At 44.3% G+C, this 22,071-nt stretch overlaps 3 protein-coding genes across 6 annotated transcripts; 1 reads left to right on the top strand and 2 right to left on the bottom strand.

The window, feature by feature from the left end:
• Positions 1-219: 219 nt before the first annotated feature.
• LOC110981374 (microfibril-associated glycoprotein 4-like) lies at positions 220-4,856 on the bottom strand. Of its 2 annotated transcripts, XM_087143335.1 has the most exons (5): positions 4,745-4,856; positions 2,929-3,302; positions 1,909-2,036; positions 1,277-1,562; positions 220-914 (listed from the first exon to the last, which is right to left on the bottom strand). In XM_087143335.1, the coding sequence occupies exons 2-5, from the start codon at positions 3,218-3,220 to the stop codon at positions 616-618; spliced, it is 1,005 nt and encodes a 334-aa protein (XP_086999461.1). In that variant the 5' UTR covers positions 3,221-3,302; positions 4,745-4,856; the 3' UTR covers positions 220-615. The 2 variants fall into 2 exon arrangements, with proteins under 2 accessions (XP_086999461.1, XP_022094581.2); XM_022238889.2 differs by lacking the exon at positions 4,745-4,856 and having other exon boundaries at positions 2,929-3,454.
• A 718-nt stretch (positions 4,857-5,574) lies between these two features.
• Positions 5,575-12,060, top strand: LOC110981436 (splicing factor YJU2-like). Of its 3 annotated transcripts, none has more exons than XM_022239016.2 (8): positions 5,575-5,709; positions 7,097-7,158; positions 7,377-7,477; positions 8,074-8,218; positions 8,747-8,902; positions 9,301-9,461; positions 9,839-9,977; positions 10,613-12,060. In XM_022239016.2, exons 2-8 carry the CDS (start codon positions 7,135-7,137, stop codon positions 11,135-11,137), a joined length of 1,251 nt encoding a protein of 416 aa, XP_022094708.2. In that variant the 5' UTR covers positions 5,575-5,709; positions 7,097-7,134; the 3' UTR covers positions 11,138-12,060. The 3 variants fall into 3 exon arrangements, with proteins under 3 accessions (XP_022094708.2, XP_022094709.2, XP_086999552.1); XM_022239017.2 differs by having other exon boundaries at positions 5,580-5,662; XM_087143426.1 differs by having other exon boundaries at positions 5,587-5,662; positions 7,107-7,158.
• Positions 11,688-16,384, bottom strand: psmb7 (proteasome 20S subunit beta 7). The gene is made up of 7 exons (XM_022239018.2): positions 16,291-16,384; positions 15,588-15,669; positions 15,039-15,136; positions 14,367-14,507; positions 13,808-13,982; positions 12,839-12,990; positions 11,688-12,489 (listed from the first exon to the last, which is right to left on the bottom strand). The coding sequence occupies exons 1-7, from the start codon at positions 16,347-16,349 to the stop codon at positions 12,381-12,383; spliced, it is 816 nt and encodes a 271-aa protein (XP_022094710.2). The 5' UTR covers positions 16,350-16,384; the 3' UTR covers positions 11,688-12,380.
• Between the last annotated feature and the right edge of the window lie 5,687 nt (positions 16,385-22,071).

Raw genomic sequence — 22,071 nt, 5'->3', positions numbered from 1 at the left:
CGTATGCTTGTTTATACTAACAAGATGATAAAAAACAAGTCCCAGGGCAGGGAAAATGAACAAATCTAAACAAATAAAAACACAGCAAAAACTGTGGTGTTAATCTAACACTCCCAGACGGGGGTAGTTCTCCCATAACAAGGGTGTTAGATCAACTCAATTCAACACCACTTTTCTTGCAGTGAGGTAATCTCGACCACTCTGGCATTTCGACTCACATTTTTATTTTGAGAAGCGAGCAGCGGTGACGTGCTCTGGTTTATTTGGGTTATCCGTAAATAATAACCGATAATTGAAGTTATAGCATGAAAATCGCTTCAGTTTGCTGTTGAGACCAGCGGGAATTGAATAAATTTTACACTTCTTTTAAAAGTTATCTCTAAACAGTTATTGCTGCTGTAAACATTTCAAGGAATTTTATTTATTTTATTTTGTGCTACACGTTTACAACAATTTGGTACTTTTATTTATTTATTTATGACAGCAGATTCAACGATTTGCACTTAGGTTTAATCAACGAATGGCACTTAGGTTGAATCAAAACTAAACCCTTCGAAAGTTCAGCGGATTTTTATCCAGCGGAAACATTTTTCTCAGATGTGACATTGATCAAGTTTAGGACAGAATAACGGGCGCCCGACGCAGTTTCATCTCCGTTCCCTTGAGCGAGTACTCCCTGCCGGGGTACCCGTGTCCAGTGTAAGTGGTCCAGGTCACCCCCTGGTCGGTGCCCGGTGAGAGGGCGCCGTGCTCTCCTTCCTCAGGCAGGTACGGCCCGTTCGGGTCAGCCGTCAGGCAGTAGTTGAACCAGAAACCACCCCGCATCCAGTTGGCGCAATTGCCGCCGCTGGCTCGATCGTTGTCGTGGTCGATGGTCGTGAAATCCATGCCGTTGTGATAGTCAAGAGCGTCACCTGTGCATGCACCCAGAGAACACAGATATAAGCGATATCATAGACAACAGTATAGCGTACCATGCAGACGTCAAAGGAAACCTTTCTTGGTAATCATTTTATATGCCTCAATTCCTCCTTAGAATTTTTTTCAGTGCCGGGTGTGTCTATTGTTTTACTCAACGGAACCCACGTCAAACACTTAAAATGTTTTCATCTGACACAACCGTAGAGTAGACCGTGTGTGAAGTAGGATACCGCCTGTAAGCCGACTTTTTCTTGTCGGTCTGCTGAAGCACAGGCTCGCATTGACCACGAAGAAATAAATTAGTATAATAGACTGCCTCAAATGACAAAACTGTGGCACTGTGAGTGACTTATACCTGCTGTGGATTCCTCAGCGAAGTTATCCGCCGTGAGTGTGAACTCGCTGCCTTGCACCGAGAAGTCCAAGTATTTGGCGAAGGCGGTGTTGTCGGCCCAGTCCCTGATGTCCACACGCAGCTCCACGTTCCCTCCGGATCCCCCGGAAACTTGCCCGGGTACAGTCAGCAGGACCAGGTTGTCGTTTCCCAGCCAGAACTCCCCTTCCAAGTTCCCAAAGCCCTGTCTGTATTCGTCCCACGTCCTCTCAAAGGATTCGGAGCCGTCCACTCGGCGCTGGAACACCTTTATATGGAGCATGCAGAGAAAAGAATGCTCGGGAATGCCGGTGTCCATCATATTTGCTATCTCGTGAAATCTCTTTTCTTTCCCCTGAGTGACTCTCAGTCTCTCGTTATTTTTCGTGACTTCGGTCACTCCATGCACGAAGTCAGTGGGTCCGTTTATGTCACTGAGTCCGGATTTTATGCGACCATCGGTGGGTATGAAACGGACTTAGGCCTAGCCGAAACTTCGCTTAAGAAATCTCCAGATGAAAAACATAATTCATGCAGGGCATGTGCATAAAGTTGCCGTTATTCTCCTCCCCCCCCCAGATTATGAGAATGAATTGAGAGCCGACTACACTTACGATCCAGCCACCACCGTCCGTCTCCTGGTCGCAGTACACTTGCATTGGATCGGTACTTTCGGGGTATGCCGGGTAAATGTCGTACAGGCCACTCTCAGTGAATCCTTCAGAGAGCAACGCCGAGCAGTCTGAATACCAAATAAATATTATAATATATCATAATTACCGTGTCCACTGCATGTTCTCAAAAGGACTGAAGGCTACCAACATCTCGAAATATTTTCATATTGTAGGCCTTTTTTTAAAATAGGTGCTGAATCAATACTCAGATCTGAAATGCGCTGATGCTATAGCTCGGCGCAGCCAGTGAAAATACCGTCTGGTGTTGCTGCTGCTGTGCAGTACTTGCACGTGTATGTGTGCTTCGCTTACAAGCATAACTGTACAAAAGATACACTTGAAAAGGACAGGATAGCGGAACAACAGCCCCGTGGAACATGCTCAACAAAGCCTTAAATATTTAAGGGAACAACGGCCTGTGACTACCACAATTAACCATTCGAAATACAACCATACCATGAACAGATGTTGCATCTGCCGTAGCCCCCCCCCCAACAATTTGTCATGAGTGTCTCAACCCCAACCCTCTACCCCGGTAGGGGTTTTTGCTTGTCACCCTAACTCCTCAATCTTTCAAAACCTCCGGGAACTCCAGTCCGATTGTGTTGAAGCAGTGTGCATGGTATCCTGGAGCAGTATGGAGGATGTCACATCTAACGTAGGCATGGGCCGTTTTCCAATACTCAACTTCGGCTCCGTCGGAGGCTTCAACTGCTTTTTTTACTGGTTGACTTTGAAGCTGTAAGCGCGCAGTAATTAGTCTAATAGTGCCACAAAACATCATATAAGATGCAAGAGAGCCAAAAATTACAGTAATCCAATGTAATTTAAACGCTTCGGGGATTGGTTTTAGGAACGAAGCCTGAGACGGAGACGAAGTTAAGTATTGGAAAACGGCCATGAATTTATGCATGGCTGAGCTTTCGGAAGGGTGATGAGGAGGGTTAGGGTTAAACGTACCTTCATAGTACACAGTCTCCGGCTCCGTAGGCTGCTTGTTGGTACTGTCCAGCAGGTCCTTGATGTTGCTCAAGCGCTCCTGCACCCACCCCACTGCCTTCTGCTTCTCCGCCGAATCCGTGTACTGGGCCACCTTGATGGCCACCTCGATAAGCTTCAGGACCTCGCTGGTGACAGCGCTCTGGACGGCCTCCGGGTTGGAGGGTTCAGTCGACTGGTGTTTATTGCCGTTCTCAGCGCGGATGCCGACCACGCAGCAGGCAAGCAAGAGCAGCATACAAAACTTCATCATCGTACACAACACCAATTACCAGTGGCTGTCAGAAAGTGGGTTTTTCGCACAAGCGATGTTCAATGAGGTAGACAGTGGGTCCCTAGTGAAAATCACACCATTACATTGATTGATAAGCCAAGTACAAGGTCTGCTCACGCAGCTCCGGTTATCGAATGTATATTGCTTCCAAGGGTATATCAAAATAGCATGTTTACGACGACAGCGTGTGACCAAGGTTTGACTTATCTTTGTAGGTGTGTTTCCATTGTCTGACAGAGGCCCTTGTGTTCGCCATTTTCATGTGTAATTCCAAAGTTCATACACAGCCATAATGCCTTTCTTTGATGTTGTCAAATCTTTTTGCAAAATAAACATCAAGACCTTTCGTTATCACAAGTAAATTCGAAAAGTCGATAAAACATGCGCAGTTTGTACCGTCATCTCGAAAACTCTGTAATATCAAACGACCTTATTTTAAAAAGGCATTTGTACTTTATAAACAGATCAACGTGTTCTTCCGATGTCTGGATATTTTTGTCATTGCCTACCACAGGAATTCGATCTGAAATCGATTATGGTTTCGATAATCTCAGGTAGACCACCAGAGTCGTCAATAAAACACTCGGAATAAACTGCAGGAACACTAACACAACGGTACACCTCTAAACACAGTTCAGCAAAATATTAATGATTCTTTTGCCCAAGCCTAAAGTCTGCCAATTTGTGTCACGATGATCGAAAAAAAAACTCCCAGGCAAAAACAGACGCAAGCGCTAAGTGGCATGTTACCAAGGGGGCGCACTCTGTCTTTCGGCTTTGCAGATTGCAACACGGCAAAGATTTGGGGCAAAGTCGAGACTCTGAAAAATTGATGGTTTAAACCGGACGAAAAGTCCACTTCCCAAGGGAGAAACAAAGCCCTGCGGGCTACAGGCCTGCATGTGCGCATGCCCGACACTGTAGTCAGAAAAAAAAATTGTACTTTTAGAATTGTCCAATTTGGAGATAAACTGTGCTTTGGTACGAGAAAAGCACACTACGAGGGAAAAAAATTGAACACGTTACAAAAGAGTAACAGGTGATATACAAGGTTCAAAATCCTCCACCAGCGAGCTCAGCAATCTTAGCGATCTAAGTTCAAACATGGTCCGTAACGCGTGTGCTGCGCCGCAGCGCCAATGCTGGTTACACGCCAAGCGACACAGGAGAGTTCCGCAAACTACGAATTGAGAAAAATCGCAATGGCTAACCTTACGGAATTTATACATTTTGCGATGAAGGCCCTACAACCCTTTTGCTCGATTGTCTTGAGACGGGAGCGATTGTCTAGTCTGGTTGTCATCTATAGTTCAGCCAACGGAGGCTGTGGCTTCAAATAGGCCTAAGCTAAAGGATCAAAATGGCCAAGAAAAGCTCTGAGCGATGATTCTCTGAGGAAAACAATCAAACTGTTACGCTAAGTAAACGGAGGTTTCGGAGCTTGAGCCTAGGGTCATAAAAGATTGTAAAAATCGGTCAGTAGTGTAGTAGGTCTATACCTACCTTTCTGGATTCAGGTCTTGCTCAAGCAACGAACATCAGTGTGAATTGTAATGACACAAAAGCAATTAAGGCTCTTATAAACGTTTGGGCAAAATCCAGAAAAGCCTTGATAATAGATAGTATAAATAAACATGTTAGCATTTTAGCTTAATTAACCTTCGTCTGTCCTTCCCGGTATAATCAAGGTCAGGGTGCTAATCTACCAGTGGCGTAGCTAGGATTTTACCTGGGGGAGGGCAGCAGCATCTTATGGGGGACACCAGCTTTCAGTGGTGAGGTTTTTTTGGGGAAAGCTTTTGTTAGCCTTGTTCAATATACATTCATCCATTAAATTTGCCACAGAATTGTTTCAAAATTGCAAAATATGATTTTATCTCATTTTTAGTGAGGGGGGGCACCGAGAATTGGGGGGACACGTGTCCCCAGCCGCCACCCCCCCCCCATGTAATCTACACGTGTGATGTTTGATCAGTCTAACCTCAATGCAATGGCATTGAGATAATAATATTTCATCTTTCCCCTTCTGACCTGGAAGATACACATTTCTATGAAAGAGCAGGGGATGCTCCTCCGCAAGTACGAGACTTGACTATAAGTTTTATGGGGCATCTGTGCGAGTCCTTTCTTTTGGAGGCTTGAGGTAGTTTGGTCTGCCGTTTGAAAACTTGGGCACAGAATTATAACGCACTGGAGGATAAGCTAGCAGGCGTTGCGCCTGAGAACGAACGTTGGTTTACTGAAAGGGCGCCCTCTCCAGGACGGTAGCAGTTTATTATAATAGTCAGCGCCCACGATCAATCAAATTCAAACGCTATGTAATGATCCTGAGAACTAGGCACAGTAGAGTACTTCATCTTCCCATCGAAAACGTTTGGGTGTTACTTCCGAACTGAACTTCGTTTTCACGTACAACTTTGCGTATGTTTTTATCATAAATTATTCTCAATCACCTCAATACAAAACCAGTAAGTGTCAGTAATCCTTACTTTTGGGCCATTCTGTAAAATCGGGATAACTGTTTTCAGCATATTCAGTTTCCCCACTTAACCGATGTGAACATAGGCCCGTAGGCGAAGGCCTAGTTGAGTAGTTCCTACTAGTTTAACGTTCGACACGCGACATTCAATGTTGAACAAGTAACCATTTGATATTCCATCGTTGACTAAGCAACTGTTTGACGTTCTTACACGTTATGTCATACACACCCTTAGAAACGATGGAGTGTAAAAGGGACAAAAAACAAACTGCACTTTCATTTCTAATTCTGGGCTTGTTTGAACACCAAAAAATGGCAAAATAAAACGGGCCATTCCCTAGGTTGCAAGGTGGAGTCGCTGATTGAGGAGAACAATGACATTAGATTCAATGTAATCTCCTGGCAGAGCGTGGGGTTTGGGTATTGTATTTTGATTTGAGAAACGTGTGGTGTGATGCATTCACTTTCCTACTCTGGTTTGCAAGACTCTAGGCAAAACCGTTTCAACTGTGGTTTGTTTGACATAAGTATTTGACATAATTGAACTCTCTTGGAAATCAAATGTTTTCTAATCTATGACTGGATAATCGCCAGGTCCCATATTGTTATTTCACCACTTAATGTGAAACAGTAGGTGGACCTATTGTCAAGTCTCATCGATTGTCACATTACGTGGTGAAATAAGGACCTGGTGACTATACCGTCATGGACGTTAGACTTGCAAATTCACATGCCAGGTAGGTGTGACAGGGACACTCAAGAAATTGGACCTCAAATTTATAAAATGATCCTTTCAAAGTTTAAATTTTTGATTTCTTACAACAGTAAGGTGTGTATCACCTTTCGGTGAAAAATTAGGCCTAACCTAGTCTCCTGGTCAAAGTCTTCCCTTTTACACAACTGAAAAGAGGAGATGTTGGGGAGGATGTTGCCAGAATATGTGAAATGGTTACCCATTTTTAGTTTGGAATATCCAGTGTAGTCTCCCGACCTGGGCCTTGGGTAGATATTTTGAGCTGACCCATTTTGACTTTTGAAAACAGGCAGGGTCCTACAAGATTACCCCTGTGGCAAAAATTGGAGAAATATTGAGTGCTACAACATAATCAAGAATAACTTGGTCATGTTTGTGAATTGGGCTAACGTTACATGTAAGTGTGGTTGTTTTCCCAGGCTAGGCTAGCCTTTTTTTGTGGTCTGAAACATAAGCCCGAGGCTTTCATTGACCATGTTTACAAGCAAGTTGGACTCTTTGTTGGGCATTTTAAGACCATAATCTCTCTGAGTCCCGTGAACTAGTCTGGAGGTTACCCTAGCTACCTTCATTGTGCCATTTTTGTGTTCAAAATAAAACCCACTGTTCTTTCTTTTGTCAGTTTGTAATAGGACCGAGCAGGTTACACACTAATACAAGATGTCGGAGCGAAAAGTACTAAACGTAAGTAGAGACATACTCGCCTGATACGAGTAAAAGTTGAAGTGGTAGTCAAGGTGGATTACAGTTAACAGAACAAATGAAAGTGCAGCAGCTCAATTATTTAATCGCAAACATTTTCATTTGCTTGTTCTGGTTTTTTTTGTTTTTGTTATTTAATTTTTCTTTTTAAATTTTAGTTGTGTTCTTGAATTGAACTTTTTTTTTTTTAATTTTTCCAGAAATACTACCCGCCGGATTTTGATCCGGATAAAGTACCTAAGCTACGCATGCAGCGGGAGCGGCAGTATACCGTACGCACCATGGCACCCTTCAACATGAGGTGAGCTGGTCAGGTTTCACTACGGATGACAAATTGAGAGACCGGGGGGACATTTGGACACCATTTTGTGCCCAGCATCTATGTTAATAATATGCTTCCCAGAAGTGTGATACGACTGAATGCATGAAGGATTGCTGGATTGAAGGTTTCACCTCAGAAAATTGTGGATTTTTTTCTAAGGTTAACTCATTCATACCTTGCTACTTATTGTGTTCTTCGCACCCTAAAACAAAAGGTTCAAGATTTACACAATCCTCGCAAGATTTACGCAGTCCTAGCGATTTGGGAGAAAATTTGAATCTTGAATAGCCGTTCAAGCCCTGAATTTCGCTGTCATTGTTACAACATCTCTGCTGGGATTTCTCTTCATTCTGCCATCTCACCCTTAGCTGCAGATTTTTAGAATTTCTCAATTGTACTCTGTGCCAGAGGCACGCCATCAAGCGGGCACACGAGACATACCACCCAAAGGGAGATCTTTGCTCTGGTCACTTGTTAACAAATGGAATCTGCGGGATACCAGCATGTTGTCGAGAGTTTGTTTCCCGTAGGCCGGTTGTAAAGTTTTATTGTCTGTCTCCACTCTTTGCTTCAAGGTGTAAGACTTGCGGGGACTACATCTACCAGGGGAAGAAGTTCAACGCCAAGACGGAGACTGTCCAGGACGAGACATATCTCGGCCTGCGGATCTATCGCTTCTACATCAAGTGTCCCAAGTGCATATCTGAAATTAGCTTCAAAGTGAGTACAAGTCCGTGGCCGATTGCTCCACAAAACTCAGAAATTCTAGAAGTGAGTTTCTGTGACTTTCTGTTTTTTAAAGTCAACTCTGAATGGGTGCTGGGACGGGTGGCGATAACTCGGTGGTTTTGTCCTTTGAGTCATTGTGAGCATGATGTGGATTCGTTCTCATTACATTCTCCAATTTCTACCTTGGTCATCTGAGGAATTTAAGAAATATGGTACTGCAGAACCTGACCATTACCTCTGCATGCTGTGCTTATAACGTCCCATGTTGTTTTGGCTCAAGGAACGAGCCATCCATTTCAGATGGGGGGGCAACAGAGGCAAAATAATTCTTTTTTGTAACAAAAATGAGAGGCAGACAGTTTTTTGGTCTTTTTCATTTCGTTTCCTTCTTAAAAGCCCCAAACTTGTTCCCTCTCAATGGAAGCCCGGCATCAATTTAGCACCGTAATGAACTTGACTTTTGGAGACCTTTGCCGTAAATCTCTGTAGAAAAATTCAATTAATTGATCCTTCCCCCAGACCGATCCAGAAAATGAAGACTACACCTTAGAGCACGGTGCCACCCGGCTGTTTGAGGCGGCCAAGATGCTGCGGAAGGCGACAGAGCAAGAGAAGCGAGAGAGAGAGGAAGAGGAAGCCAACAATCCCATGAAGGTCCTGGAGAACCGCACCAAGGTAAGGCGAGATGCTGGGGGGAGGACCTCAGACGATGGAGGATGTAGCTGTGGGCATCACCGGGGGGGGGGGGACGTGCAAGGGAGCAAATGGAAATCATGGGTGGACACCAATTGCTTGAGAATACCTCAGAATCGACCCCCTTCAAGGCTTCAACCGTTGTGGCTTGTCAGTTTGCTGCTGAGCGTTTCCCCCTCCCCCCCCCAAGGGTTTTATCCTGTTCCTGCAACACCCATGACTGGCACTCATGGAAAGGTGCCATACACGTTTGTGCTCATTCAAGTGAAAATTAGAAATTTTCTAGCCTGTGGCATGTGTTCATGAAACACTAAGCACCTGCACTGTCTCCCGCACAGAAACCTCTAACTCCCCCTCCCCCCCAATCTCCTTTTACCCAGGATTCCAAGCTGGAGATGGAGATCATCGAGAACCTGGAGGAACTCCGAGAGCTGAATGCCAGGAAAGTGGACGTGGACTATGCCGAGATCCTGCGTAGGAAGGCTGAAGCAGAGGAAGAGATGCTGAGAAAGCAGGAGGAAGAGGATGAGGCTTACATCGCGTAAGTCAGAGATTGAAATATTCCAAATACTTGGTTGTATTCCCTGAAAGTGGAGGATATCTCTTGAAAGATATCTCTGATCTTAATCCTTTCCGTCCCTCAAGAAGGATAAGTAGAAAAAATTTGAATATCTTGGCAATGTATTTACCCAGCAGTGGCAATCTCTCTTAACTCCATCTCTCCACGTTTTTCACAAAACAATGAATGACTTTTGTGCCACTATTAAATCTATAGTTTTGGGAAGCACAAGTTGGGCTGAAATCAGTGATGACATTACTCCGTTCTCCTCTCTCTTGACATTCCCTTGGGTAGGGACTTCCCTACTGCCAACTACAAGTTAATTTGACCTTTTTTATCGCTGTCATTTGTCACCTCAGTCAGTTGTTTGGAAAGCAAGACGGAGGCTTGATCAAGAGGTTAGAAGATGACCCGGATGAAGACGAGGGAGCACCATCGTGGCTGCCTTCATCCCAGAAAAACACCTCCATCAAAAGACCGTCAGACGTCTTGACCAGTGTCAGTTGAAATCCTTCCCTCAGCCTTCATTGTTCATTTATTTCCACAGTTTCACATACATACAATCTCAATTTTCAAACGCTATATAAATACGGGGGGAAAGCCGTGGAGGTACCCACTAAAAAGCAAAGCTTATGATTGTGGGCCCTTAAAGCAATTTATAGTTACTATTAATTAATTACCACATACAAAAGACTAACAGAAAACAGACAAGACGCTTACTCTGTATGTCAGTTAAAAATTACCTAAGTTTAAAAAAAAAATGAAAATAGGAAAAAGGAAAGAGAATAAACACCCTGGGAGATTTTAGATAAAGCTAATCAATTCCACATTATTAATAGTAATCATGCGCACATGGACAGATTTCGTACACCAAGAAATGTTGGTGTCGTTAATTACACAGGACGTGTAGAACTGAATCCGTCACTAGCAATTCTGAGTTTTTTCAGAGGACTTTGTAGAGTAGAGCTTGCACCTTGAGACAAAGAGTTGGACGTTCATTCTGTCATCGGGCACAAAAAAGAGCCAAAATTGGAGATTGGAAGGTAATCTGGGTTTACCCCAGTTTGGACACTCTCTTCTCTTTTTTATTTTTTTGATTGTTTTGACACTTTGTATGTCTTGTCGTTTTCCAGGACAATGATCCTCCAACAAAGAAATCCAGACCAGAGCAGACAGGGTCAAAGTTCAGCTCCAAATCAGCCCTCGCTGGATTGGTCAAGGTGAAGAGCCTGCAGCCAGCAAAAACAAATCCAGGTTCAAAGGATGCCTCCTCAACGGACTCTACTCCTACACAAGCTGACAATATTCGTATACGACCTCTCACGAGCGAAGCTGGAAACGGGGAAGTGCCAGTAAAAAAAGTTGCCGAACCAGTGAGTGAGCCTGCAACCTCATGCCAGTCATCAGCAACAGATGTGACTCAGAGCTCCAGTCACCATGATGACCATTGCCCGGGCAACAGTCACCATGACGACAACATCCCTGAAGTGGACAGCGACCAGATCTCAAGGAGCATTCAAGAGGGTCTCGGCAAGAGGCTTGTTAACACTGACGGTGGACGAGATGCCAGACCCAAAGCCAAGTCGGTTGGACTGAGCCTCCTGGGTGGTTATGCTGTGAGCGACGATAGCGATGACAGTGATGTGTCCAGTGGATAGAAGTGTCCAGTGTTTGCACAAAAAATTTTGCCCGAAAAAAACATGACACTTTCTACCCTACTTAAGTAGGATAATCAACCAAAGCCCGTCTCCTGGACCCAACAGCGTATTTCACATATTTGGATTATGAGCATGTGTAAATCCCTTTCACTCCGGGAATCCATTGTCACTGACTTTCTCTGCTTACACTGTCATTGTAGTTTCCGTTTGAGGGTAGCACAGCAACAAATTGACCTATTTAAGTGACACCAGAGAACCGATATCTTTTGAAACCTTTCTCTCCCACTGTCCAAGAAATTACCATCAATAATTTTTACATGTTACAGTGCCCAGTGCACCTTCAATCATTTGTATGAAATTGGCGCGTGATGTTATTATCACTTGGTCCAATGAGTTGCAACCAATGCCTGACACTGGTGGTTGGGTGCTTGGGTACCCGGTTTCAATGCGTGCCCGTACATTATAAGCAGCGCGTGCTGCTTGTAAGCACAGAAAGCTATTGTCATTAGTTTGGACGAGCAAAGAGAGAAAACAGACAGGTCACACCTGATCAGTTTTTCCTGGGTAGTTTTATTTCACAGAATAATACAAAAGCAGGGTTGATATGAAGAATGCTAATTGAAATGTGTCACTGTTTTAAGTCTTCACTGTTGGCCTTTCCCTGTAGATGTCTTTATGGTTCACTTTAATTAATTCATCTTTTTTTGAGACTCGATACAACTCTCTTGGTGACCCAACTCAAGTATTGAATGCATTATGGCAGAGAGCTCTGATTATGGCCAACTGTGTCGTAATCGTAACATTTAGCAACTACAGTGGCTAGAAACAGCCAGAAGGAATGTTCTTTGGGCCATCAGATGAGTCTCATGTTCGACTGTAAGAGGACTTTCTCTTTAATAATATAGTTATAGCTTTGAAGAAGACAGCAGTCTACTTGTTCTATCTTCGTTTTATAATCGGAATTCAACTCGAATAAGGTCACAAAATTTACTTCATTTGGGGAGTGCTTTGGGCACACAGTGCTGGGCTGTGAGATAAGTGTGGTTGCTGAGGGATGAAATAAGCGCAAATTGTTTAAAACAGACCAAATGTGCTAGGTGGACAAATTACGCCAACTTGCGCCGATGCAGAATTGGTGTAATTCCTAGAGGACTTCTGACCTCGCCAAAATGCGTCCCCTCGGGGAAACTACACAACATACATTTGAATAAGATGTAACCGGCAATCGTGAGTGGAGAGATCATCATGTCTCCATGGCCTCCACGGCGGTGTCGACGACTTCGTACTCCAGTGGCGTCACCGTCTTGGTCAGAACACCGGTGGTGCCTCGCTTATAGCGGTAGTCACCTTGCCTGCAGCGAGAGTAACGCAGAAATCGTGTAAAATTAACCACTTTGAAAGCAGTAACCACCATCATACCAGATAGTTGTCGTGTTTTGCTGTGGACAAATCTAGCATTCAGAATTCAACGCCATTACTGTGGCAGAAGTACGCTTGTGCACAGGTCGTATGCACGTACTACATGCCTCTCTGACCGATATGGGCAGGTTTGGACGACAACCATTATATGAATCAAGAAAAGCTATTGTCCATGACCCAAAAGTATTCAAATCTGCTGCAGAGTAGTACTAGGGTGACCGGGCTATCAAATTTAATTGATGGCTATGGATTTGCGCTGCCCGAGTTGCACAGCGCCCTCACCTGACTCCCTTGACATTGGCCACATCGTAAGGCCGCAGGTAGTCCACCTTGTCCTTCTTGATGACACACAGGTCCACGTTGGTGCCCGAGCCCAGGTCGTTGAAGATGCCGGCAGCGATGGCATCTCGCACCAGCTGCTTGGCCTCTTCCTCCTGTGGGGAGGAGTAAAAAGAAAAAAAAGGCGTGTGCCCTTTTAATAGAATGTTGATTGCCTCAAGTACTGACTAGGTGACAAAGTGCCCCTCGTCCATCAGAAGTGGATGACCTTTAAAGGAAACCTGCCCATCTGCTGAGCTTGGGCCCAGTTTCACGGAGCTGCTAAATACAGAATCATGTAAGCGCTTGATGCATTTGCTTAGCAAAAGTAGGTTACCTGCCAGAATGCCATGGATTGTATATGCTGTGTATTGTGACCGATTCCCAGCCATTTTTTTGCTTACTTTATAAACCTGCGAAGCATTACTTTCTACTGAGCGGCCCAATCAAATTGGACCCAGTTGGATTTCTTGAAACCAAAGGCCACTGTTAATATGTGGGAGGGAGGTTATTTTAACAAAACCACTTTGAGGCAAGTTGAGGAGATCAGCCTAAGCTACGGTCTCCCATCATTGTTTCAGGCATTGTTTCATGAACGTAATCCCTGGAGACATGACCCTGGTCATGGTCAACACAGCTCCACGCTCTACAGCAAAATGAAACTTTGATGCAAAACCAACACTGTGAGTATCTTCACGTGTTTTCCACAGCAAATTTGCCAAATGATTGGGCTGCTTAAAAAGAGCTTGTGCCTAAACCCACGCCAAGACTTGGAAATGATATTGGAAAACTATTCCGGAAAGGTGGTCCATACGCAAATCGCTTGACTGTGGCAGGCGACGGGGCAAAAAAATCAATGAGAAATGCCTGTGTTCTTCCCAGCGGTAGCAGAGGCATTCAGACACCGCCCTAGGCCCTAGTCCCAGCCCTCACCTCCATGTCCGGCTTGTAGCGGTCCTCAAACATGGCCATGGCAGCCAGCGAGCCCGAGCCCATGGTGGCAAAGGGCAGCTTGTTGGAGGAGCCATGGGGATAGATGTTGTAGAGGTGGGGACCCTTCACGTCCACGCCGCCCAGCACCAAGGCTGCGCCGATGTAACCCTGGTACCTGGTAAGGACGGGAAAAAGTATCACGGTACAAGTACTGGAAATAAGCCAAATCAATGTCCTCTCAATCCTGACGCCGTAGTTACTTTTTCTTGATATCTTCTAAAATCTGCATTTTCTGTAACCGATGGCAAATTCTCTTTAATGCTTGCATTAACCTGGCCTTCCAAGGAGTTCAACCAATTACACTGAAACTCAAGGTTTTGGAGCTTGTTACGGTTACGTTGAGAGTAAAGTACAGCCAGAGTTTATCAGAATCATGTAAAACCACTTGTCCGGTTTTTTCAATACTTGTTAATGCTGCATTTCTTCAGTTTGGGTAAAAGATGCAACGTCACAGTGTACGGCAACCTCACCCCCAGCCCTGTTGTCGCACACGTCTCACCTGAACAGCTTTTGCTTGAGCATCCTGTTGGCGGTGACCACACGCACCTCACGGCCCGTGGACAAGCTGTGCAGCTCCAGGTTGGAGGAGATCAGTTGGGTGGTCACCTCGGTATCCGCTGCAGTGCCTGCCCCACAACAGCTGCAGACAGGTGAGTCAACGGACAAAGATTTGTCAAACGGTATTATAGGTGGCCGAATCTCACAAAAATGACCCTCAAATGGTCCAGTTGATGGATTTTCTTCTAGACACACATTTCGCACGTCTTTATACTCTTCTTCGATGTACGAAATCTATTTGACACCCTGTTGGAGTTAAGTTATTGAAAACCAAATTGCCCTAGCTGTTCCAGACACCGGAGGGCGCTGTTGTTGTGATGTCAATCAAAGAAGACACTGTTCAGTTCGTATGCTTTCCATTCATATTGTGAACCCAAAATTTGTTCACTGAAAGCACCTCTGAGAAAGGGTTGCTTGTTGACTTGTACAAGAATAAATAGCCAAAGAAATGGAATTCCAGGACAGCAAAGTGCAAACACTTTCTGCCGTTTTGCACAGCATAGACCTTTTAAGGCCTCTTTTCAGTATTTTTTAGGTCATTTTTGTTTTATGTACCACTATTAAAGTTTGGTTTTGTGGAGAGTTTAGACACAATTTGTCTTTCTTTACTTACTAAATGTTGGGTGCCAAATAGTGAATCTTTGAACAATTCTTGTCGGCGACAATTGTGTCCTCTGTCGCTCTGGTGTCTGCACCAAGAATAACACCATCCTGATGTGGAAGAAAGCAGTACTGAATTAAAGGACAATTCCAAGACAAGGGCCTACTCTTGTTAAATTGCACCATACACCACTGAGCGAAGTCCTGCGAAATGGAACCGCATGATGAGGTGCACTATTACTGTTACAAAGTCATCGTGACTACTTTGTATTCTGCCACAGACTAATGTGCTGAAATCAGTATTGGATTGGACTCCATCACGAGTCATCAAACTTTAGCCAAGTCAGGAGCCATTCAGATGACTGTGACAAAAGCATTCCTTTACCACTGTGCAACCCTTTCACTTAGGACTCGTGACTGGACTTGTGAAGGGACTTATGATAAAACGCGACTTCTGCACCATTTCAACACTAGTTGACATAACACAGATTGAACATTAGCTGTGTCATCTTATAGTTTGACACAACTGAGCCTCTTGACTGATTGTCCTAGAAGCCTGTACCTTAAAGATGAGCCCAGCTATTGTGGTTCCTGTTTTCACTCCTTTCGGAGCCTTCAATCCCGTCCTTTCAAGAAGTGCATTCCTGTATCAAAACAATGCGGCAGTTCTTAAACCAGTTGTTAAACAGCCAGTCAACGGCTCCACACAGACTAGGCCTAACCTTCAAGAAATTGACACCAGCTCACGACGGAGTCAAGTTGAACGTAGTCTCGTACTCGTCAACCTGTATCCTGAGCCTGGACAACTCATGCCCCAAGTAAATTGTAGTGTAACTTCTGTCAACTTCCATTCATTTGAGATGGATTATATTGGGTGGGCGATCCTTACCTTGGCTGGTCTGTGCCACACTAGTGGGCTGGTGGGGCTAGGCTGGACTTAATCAAGCCCAAAACCTCTCGGTTGTTTCCACTCAATTTTGTTTAGAACTTCATACGGCTTGCATATAACTTCCTAAAAACACTCAATGCGCATGCGTCAAGTCGGAGAATTTGGCATGTTTGGAAGCGAAGAAACGAAATAAAATAAATAAAAATGGAGACAGGTTCACCACTGTTCACCATCATGACCACGTTCACCTTAGTCATTAGCATGTTAGCCTGACAACATCCTCTAACATATACATTTACTTTTGTTATCGCAATATTCCAACGGAAAAAGTGCATTAAATTGTGCGAATTTCATTAGAATTCCGAAACTGGCTTACCGTCTTGTATTTTCGAAGACAAATCCACCTGATTGAGGTTCAGCAAGTAAGGCCGCCATAGCTGATTTTTGCGTGTAAACTGATTAGTCACGACTTTCAACAGAGGGCGCTACGATACTAACGCAAGAAAGTTTACAGAGGGCGCTATTCTACAATACTGTAAGAAAATGAACGGTAACGCAAACATTTGACACTTCTTCAGTACGTACGTGGCAACACTGAGATTCGGGGGGGGGGAGGCGAGCGGGTTAGCGGTTCTTTCCTCGCTTTGCATCGATGAGGCCCGGGTTCGAGTCCTTGGCCCAGGCTTTAAGTGCATTTGGTTTCCAGTCCATACTCGAATCCATGTTTAGCCACGGGAGACCATGGATTCATATACATGGATGTATAGTGGAAACTGAAAATTAATGTTAATAATTCATTGTTTTGTTCAGCAAACATCCGTTTAGGTTTTACAATGACCAAATGTTTATTCAAAAATAAGATGTTGGCGTTTTTACGACGTAGGCTCGAAAAAACAAAAAGTAAATTTATAACATGGGGCCTAAATTTTATAGCTAATGTTACCCCACCCACGATTCTTGGATCATATTTGTTTTCAAAACGAAACATTTCGTGGAATAATTTTTCAAACGAGTGACAAATTTCAGATATGAAAACTTTTCCCTTTTTTTACATTCTAAAGTTTGTTTTATTTAAAGTTCGACAAAATGTTGGCACGTGGTTGGGTTTTCTTGCCATGCTGCCAGAGCTACATACTTCCCTTTATAGTTAATGTGCATACATGCTTAGCGCTAGCATTCTCAAATTTTCCAAAGTCGCTGCCCATCACATGCACAACACAAGTTGTTTGGTGCATTTTCGTATGTGGCCGTGGTTCCGTGTGTTTGCATTTCCAGAACTGTTAACCTAGTACCTAGACCCAATAAATTCCACTTTCACTGCCAGGAAAAGTAGCCATTTTGAAAATGCATCCCTCTGCAAAATGGCTAGTGCCACTTTCGGACCCGATTGCATCCAAATTGCTCAGAATTGGAAGCCTTGAGTCCGGCCCAGAGGTCCAGTCTCATATTTCTTCAATTCCTCAGTTCCATGGCTCTCAGGGCCCTCTAATGTAGAATATTTTGAATGTATAATTCGGCCGACATATTTCTGGCCTATATACGTGGGTGCACCCTGCAGAGGCCAATCTCGAATGGGAATAGTTGGTCACATTCTCATATGGGTCCAGCCTAAGGATATCAAAGAGTTGTGCTCATTTTTGATGCAACTAAAATTTCTGTGTACAGGTTTGTTCAAGTTGGGAATGACAGTCACACTGTATGGAAACAGACTCCGGTGTCAGTCAGTCAGTTGCTGGAGTTGTTTCCTCGCAATATGCCCTGTTGAAAGTTTCAGCTATCGAAGAACATCAGGATTTTCTAAACGAGGAAAGTAAAGAAGAAAGAAACGAATGCCATGCATGGTTTCAATTTTCTAAGCCGCCATTTTTGCCTCGGTGGCTCCATCTCTTGGTCTAGCGAGACTGGGCCAGCCGCCATGAAATCTTTTGATTCTGTAAGTTTCTTGCTAATATCAAAGGATCTGAAGCTTATTTTCCCTCTTTTGACAATGCGAGGATAAGTAGCCTGGTACATGAACATGGGTGCCGCCAGGATTTTTTTCACAAGGGGTTGACTCCACGCATTTTTTCCGGGGGGATTTCGGAGGAGGGTTTGGCAAAGCACTCATTAGCAACAAACTGATCAACAGTGGAAAGGGGTCAATTTCAAAGAGTTTTCTTTAATTTTTCCCCTTGAAGTCTCTACTTTTTTCCAGGGAAGTGGGCGAGTGTCCCCTTGTCCCCCTCCGCAACGCCCATGCGTAAAGCCTGGTTTCCATATCGACGTAAGAAACGCACAGAGCAACGCAATCAAGAAGCAAACTGCAGCGAAGACATATGGAAACATGTCCAACGGAAGTATCGCCGATAACCTAGACATAATGCAAACCAGCCCCAGACAGATCGGCAAAGTTGAGCCCGGTTCAACTTTGCCGACTGTCTGCGTTGAGTCGCTGAGTGGGCATATACAAACACGCTGGCATGACGGGCGTACAACAATGTTTCTCTCGCTTAGTACCACTCATTCTGTTCATTTTCTCCTTATTTCTAACATATGCAGCCCAATCGTCAACAAAATAGCTGACCATTAACAAATTACATCGAACTGGAGTATCAGTCTGGCTGCAAGAGGCATGCAACATTGCCATCTAAAAAAGTGCATTTTTCCGAGTTTCGGACGCCATTTTGTTGAATTTTGTGTGGAATGACGTCTTGCGGACTGTCTACGATACAAACGAATATGGAACAGGCTTAACCTGTAGGGGTACAGATACAGCCTCGAGCAGAATCACCCCCTCATCGGTTGAAGATTGCCATGCTGGTCGGGAGTGCTCATCTTGTTCTTAGCGATGCGACCGTAACACGTGCATTTCATATACCGTTTGTGATCCAGCAAAGCCCGCTTCCTACCAGAGGAGCCTGCCTTGCTTGGAAAACCGCGCCCTCTCTTGGTCCAGCTCGGGCTCATAGGAGGTATTCATCTCTGTTGTATTTCGAGGGTGCCCTCATCTTTGTAAACTGTTCGTGCAGTTCGCACCCCGTGGAATGCTGATGTTGACTTGTAATTTATTTTCAGCTGTTACCAATAACAACCTCCAATCGATTCCATCAGGGTGCGTAAATATGAAACTATAATTACTTTACCACCTGCGAGTGTTGCAGCTTTTACCTGTTAATTGGAACAATATGTATGTCATCCGGTACATTTGGGTAAAACTTCAGCGCACCCTCTATTTGGCGATTTATACTGTGACAAGAACCTGAAATTATAATAAATACCCATATATATTATTATTATTATTATTATAGATACCCATATAACTTTTAGTCGTTTGGTATTTTTTAAACACTGACCACCCCAGACAGTTTCGATTTATTATTTCACAAATCCAATAGACTAAGAGTCAACAATTTCATTCTGAGCGAGAACTGATTGTGCAGTAACAAGTTTATGACGTGTCGTAGCAGTCATTAAGGTTTTGGGTAGGGCCTATACATCATTGTTAACAAAGTTGTGCATGTTTCTGACCGGCGTCGTGCTTGGTAATGAATAAGCCACTAGCAGTTCGGCATTTCAAAAAGCAAAGTCACTCGAGAACAGAGCACGTGTGTACAAATCGGGTAAGGTCGCACTGATGCTGATATAGGTAGACTGCGAGCGCGCGTACTGCCGTTCCCGATGCGTTGGGTTTCATTTGGGGTATGGGCGGTTGGAATACCGGATCATCAAAAATATTTAAACGTGAGGATCTGTTGTACGAGTCTGAAAACACGAACACTCCACATAGTAAAGTGCACTTGACACTGGATACTCTGGTCGGGCTGCGGTTAAATCGAAATAGCGCACAGCGGGGGAAAAAGTGGTGGCCCGTTTGAGCACCCGTATCGGTTACGAATCCTATGTCGTTTTAGTCCACAAAGTCGACGATCGTCTTGGCCTTTGAAAGTACTGGCATCTAACAGGAACCCACCATCGTAGTTATAAACCACCCATGGCAGAGATCTGATTTCGCAAAAGGTACAAATTTAGCGATCCGCTCAGGGACAAAGTTTCTCTCTGACAAATTACCGCGCGGTGGTCAACTTTCTGGGTAGGCCTATATAGAATCTCCCAGACCCCCTGTTGGCACACTTTCATTTTCACCTGCAAATACTGTAGATGAACCCGGTAAAATGCTACATATATCCCCCGCCAACTCGCTGGGTCACGTCGCGATTCTTTATATGCCTCCAGATGAAAGGGTGGTATTAGGCGGCAGGTATATTGCAGAGAAATGCAATTCTGTGAGGTATAACCGCTACATTTCACAAAACAAATTGAGCTTGAAATCAGTCACATTCAACACACGTCATAATTGGGACAATTTATCCAGTGACCTTTCTGTGAGCCCTTTTCTGCTGTGCGCAGCAAGCTGGCGCACATGTACTTTAGGGATAAAAATAGTGCCAGTCACACATTTCGTACCACGAGAGGCCTTGCGGGTGTTAACCCGCTACATATATACACACAGGGGGCTACACAAGAGAAACCCCGTCCTAACTTTGCTGTAAAATTATTTCACAAAGGGCAAACTTATTCCGTGCATACAAATCATTCATTTGCATAACAAACACATGATGTACTGCAACCAAAGATGAGCGAATTAGTAGTAATTATTGCAACGTCAAGTTGACCCCCCCCCGAGAGAGGCAGCAATTTGCGCAGAGCTAACAGCTCAACCCCTTTGCTTATGGCGGCAATTGCTGCCCACTTCCCTGAGCGACCTCGCCGCCAGTTTGTTGTTTGAGCATGCGCGTGTCCGAGTGCGAAACCAGCGACAAAACTTTCTTCGGTGGGTCACGGCGATGTCAGAGACCCTAAACGCAGACATTTAATAAAAAGGTAAATACAGGCCACTTTTAGAGTGTTTTTATGAATTTCATTGGTCCATTCTTTCTTGGGAAAATATCATATGTCGCACTCCAATACACTGAGCTTCGTACGTGGTGAAATGGTACGTATAACAGCAACTAAGAGACGAAACGAGAGATTAGAACATTTAGTGGTTTTTCCAATTACTTAAAATAATGACGATGCAATCGTGGGCTGCCACTGTAAATTTTGGCGCAGAGGAATTAAGTTTGTGGAACCGAAATTGACACGACCGCAAAATTTGTCAGTCAGAGCTCACACTGTTTAACAAGGGAAAAAAACCTGCCGAAATCACGTAAAACCGGTCTCGACTCTATGCGTGTTATGTTGACATATCAACGTACCAGAAAATTAGCTTGAATTAATGTAAGTTCAGAACAAGGCAAGGGCGAAAATCTTGGGGGAGGCTGGGGTATATCATATTTTTTTTAACCGGGGGGAATGGGCTCTAATATCAGCCCCCCAGATTCTTGAGCCTAAAAAGCTAATTCTGCCATGTCTTGATCAACACTGCTGGTGTTTCTGTCTTTGGATTGAAACAGATCACAGACTGTGTCTAGAGATTTTGAGTATAAAGAGCCCTGTGGCAGTCCTTAAGCCTTCACCAGTTAGAGAGGATTGACGACTGTCAGGGTTAGTCAAATTTGACACTCCACTTTGCTCATTTCATCATCCACCACTCACAGTGTAACTCAGATAAATTGAACTATTTGAACATGAAAGACGGCTCGCATGATGTACAAATAAACGTAAAAGCAAGCACCTCCACAAGGGTACGGCGCGTGAAGTGTTAGGCACGACTAGTCGGTCTGCACGATTAGTCGATCGCGCTCCGCGATCGGTCGATCTTGTAGGAAAAAATCGCACCATCCTTTCCCTGCCAATAACCATCTCCCCACAAGCACGGATTACAAAGATGGCAGACTGATCGTCAGGTCGTGCCATAATATATTTTTAAATATCAACCAATAGCAACCATCGATCACTTGAGCAACCAACTTTTTTTCCAAAAACCTCTTATATATTCTGTCAACGTACGAGTATTCATCACGTGGATTCAGCAGTTGAAGATGATTCAATCGAACACAGGAAATCCCGTGCAATTCACCACTGCCTCAGATAAAAGCCAGTCAAAGATCGAGGCTGACGGGGTTGACGCCATACGGCGTGCAATGTCAAAAGGACCTATCATCGATACCGTGGACGTGCTGGAAGCACGTTTTGCTGGGCCAGACGACGTCAACCCCCCCCCCAACTGTTGACATCC

This window comes from Acanthaster planci, linkage group LG11 (assembly GCF_054643075.1).
Source record: "Acanthaster planci isolate LZ-2023a linkage group LG11, COTS_SCS, whole genome shotgun sequence".
Lineage (NCBI taxonomy): Eukaryota > Metazoa > Echinodermata > Asteroidea > Valvatida > Acanthasteridae > Acanthaster > Acanthaster planci.
The sequence above is the reverse complement of the archived record's forward strand: the minus strand, read 5'-3'. Positions and strand labels throughout refer to the sequence as shown.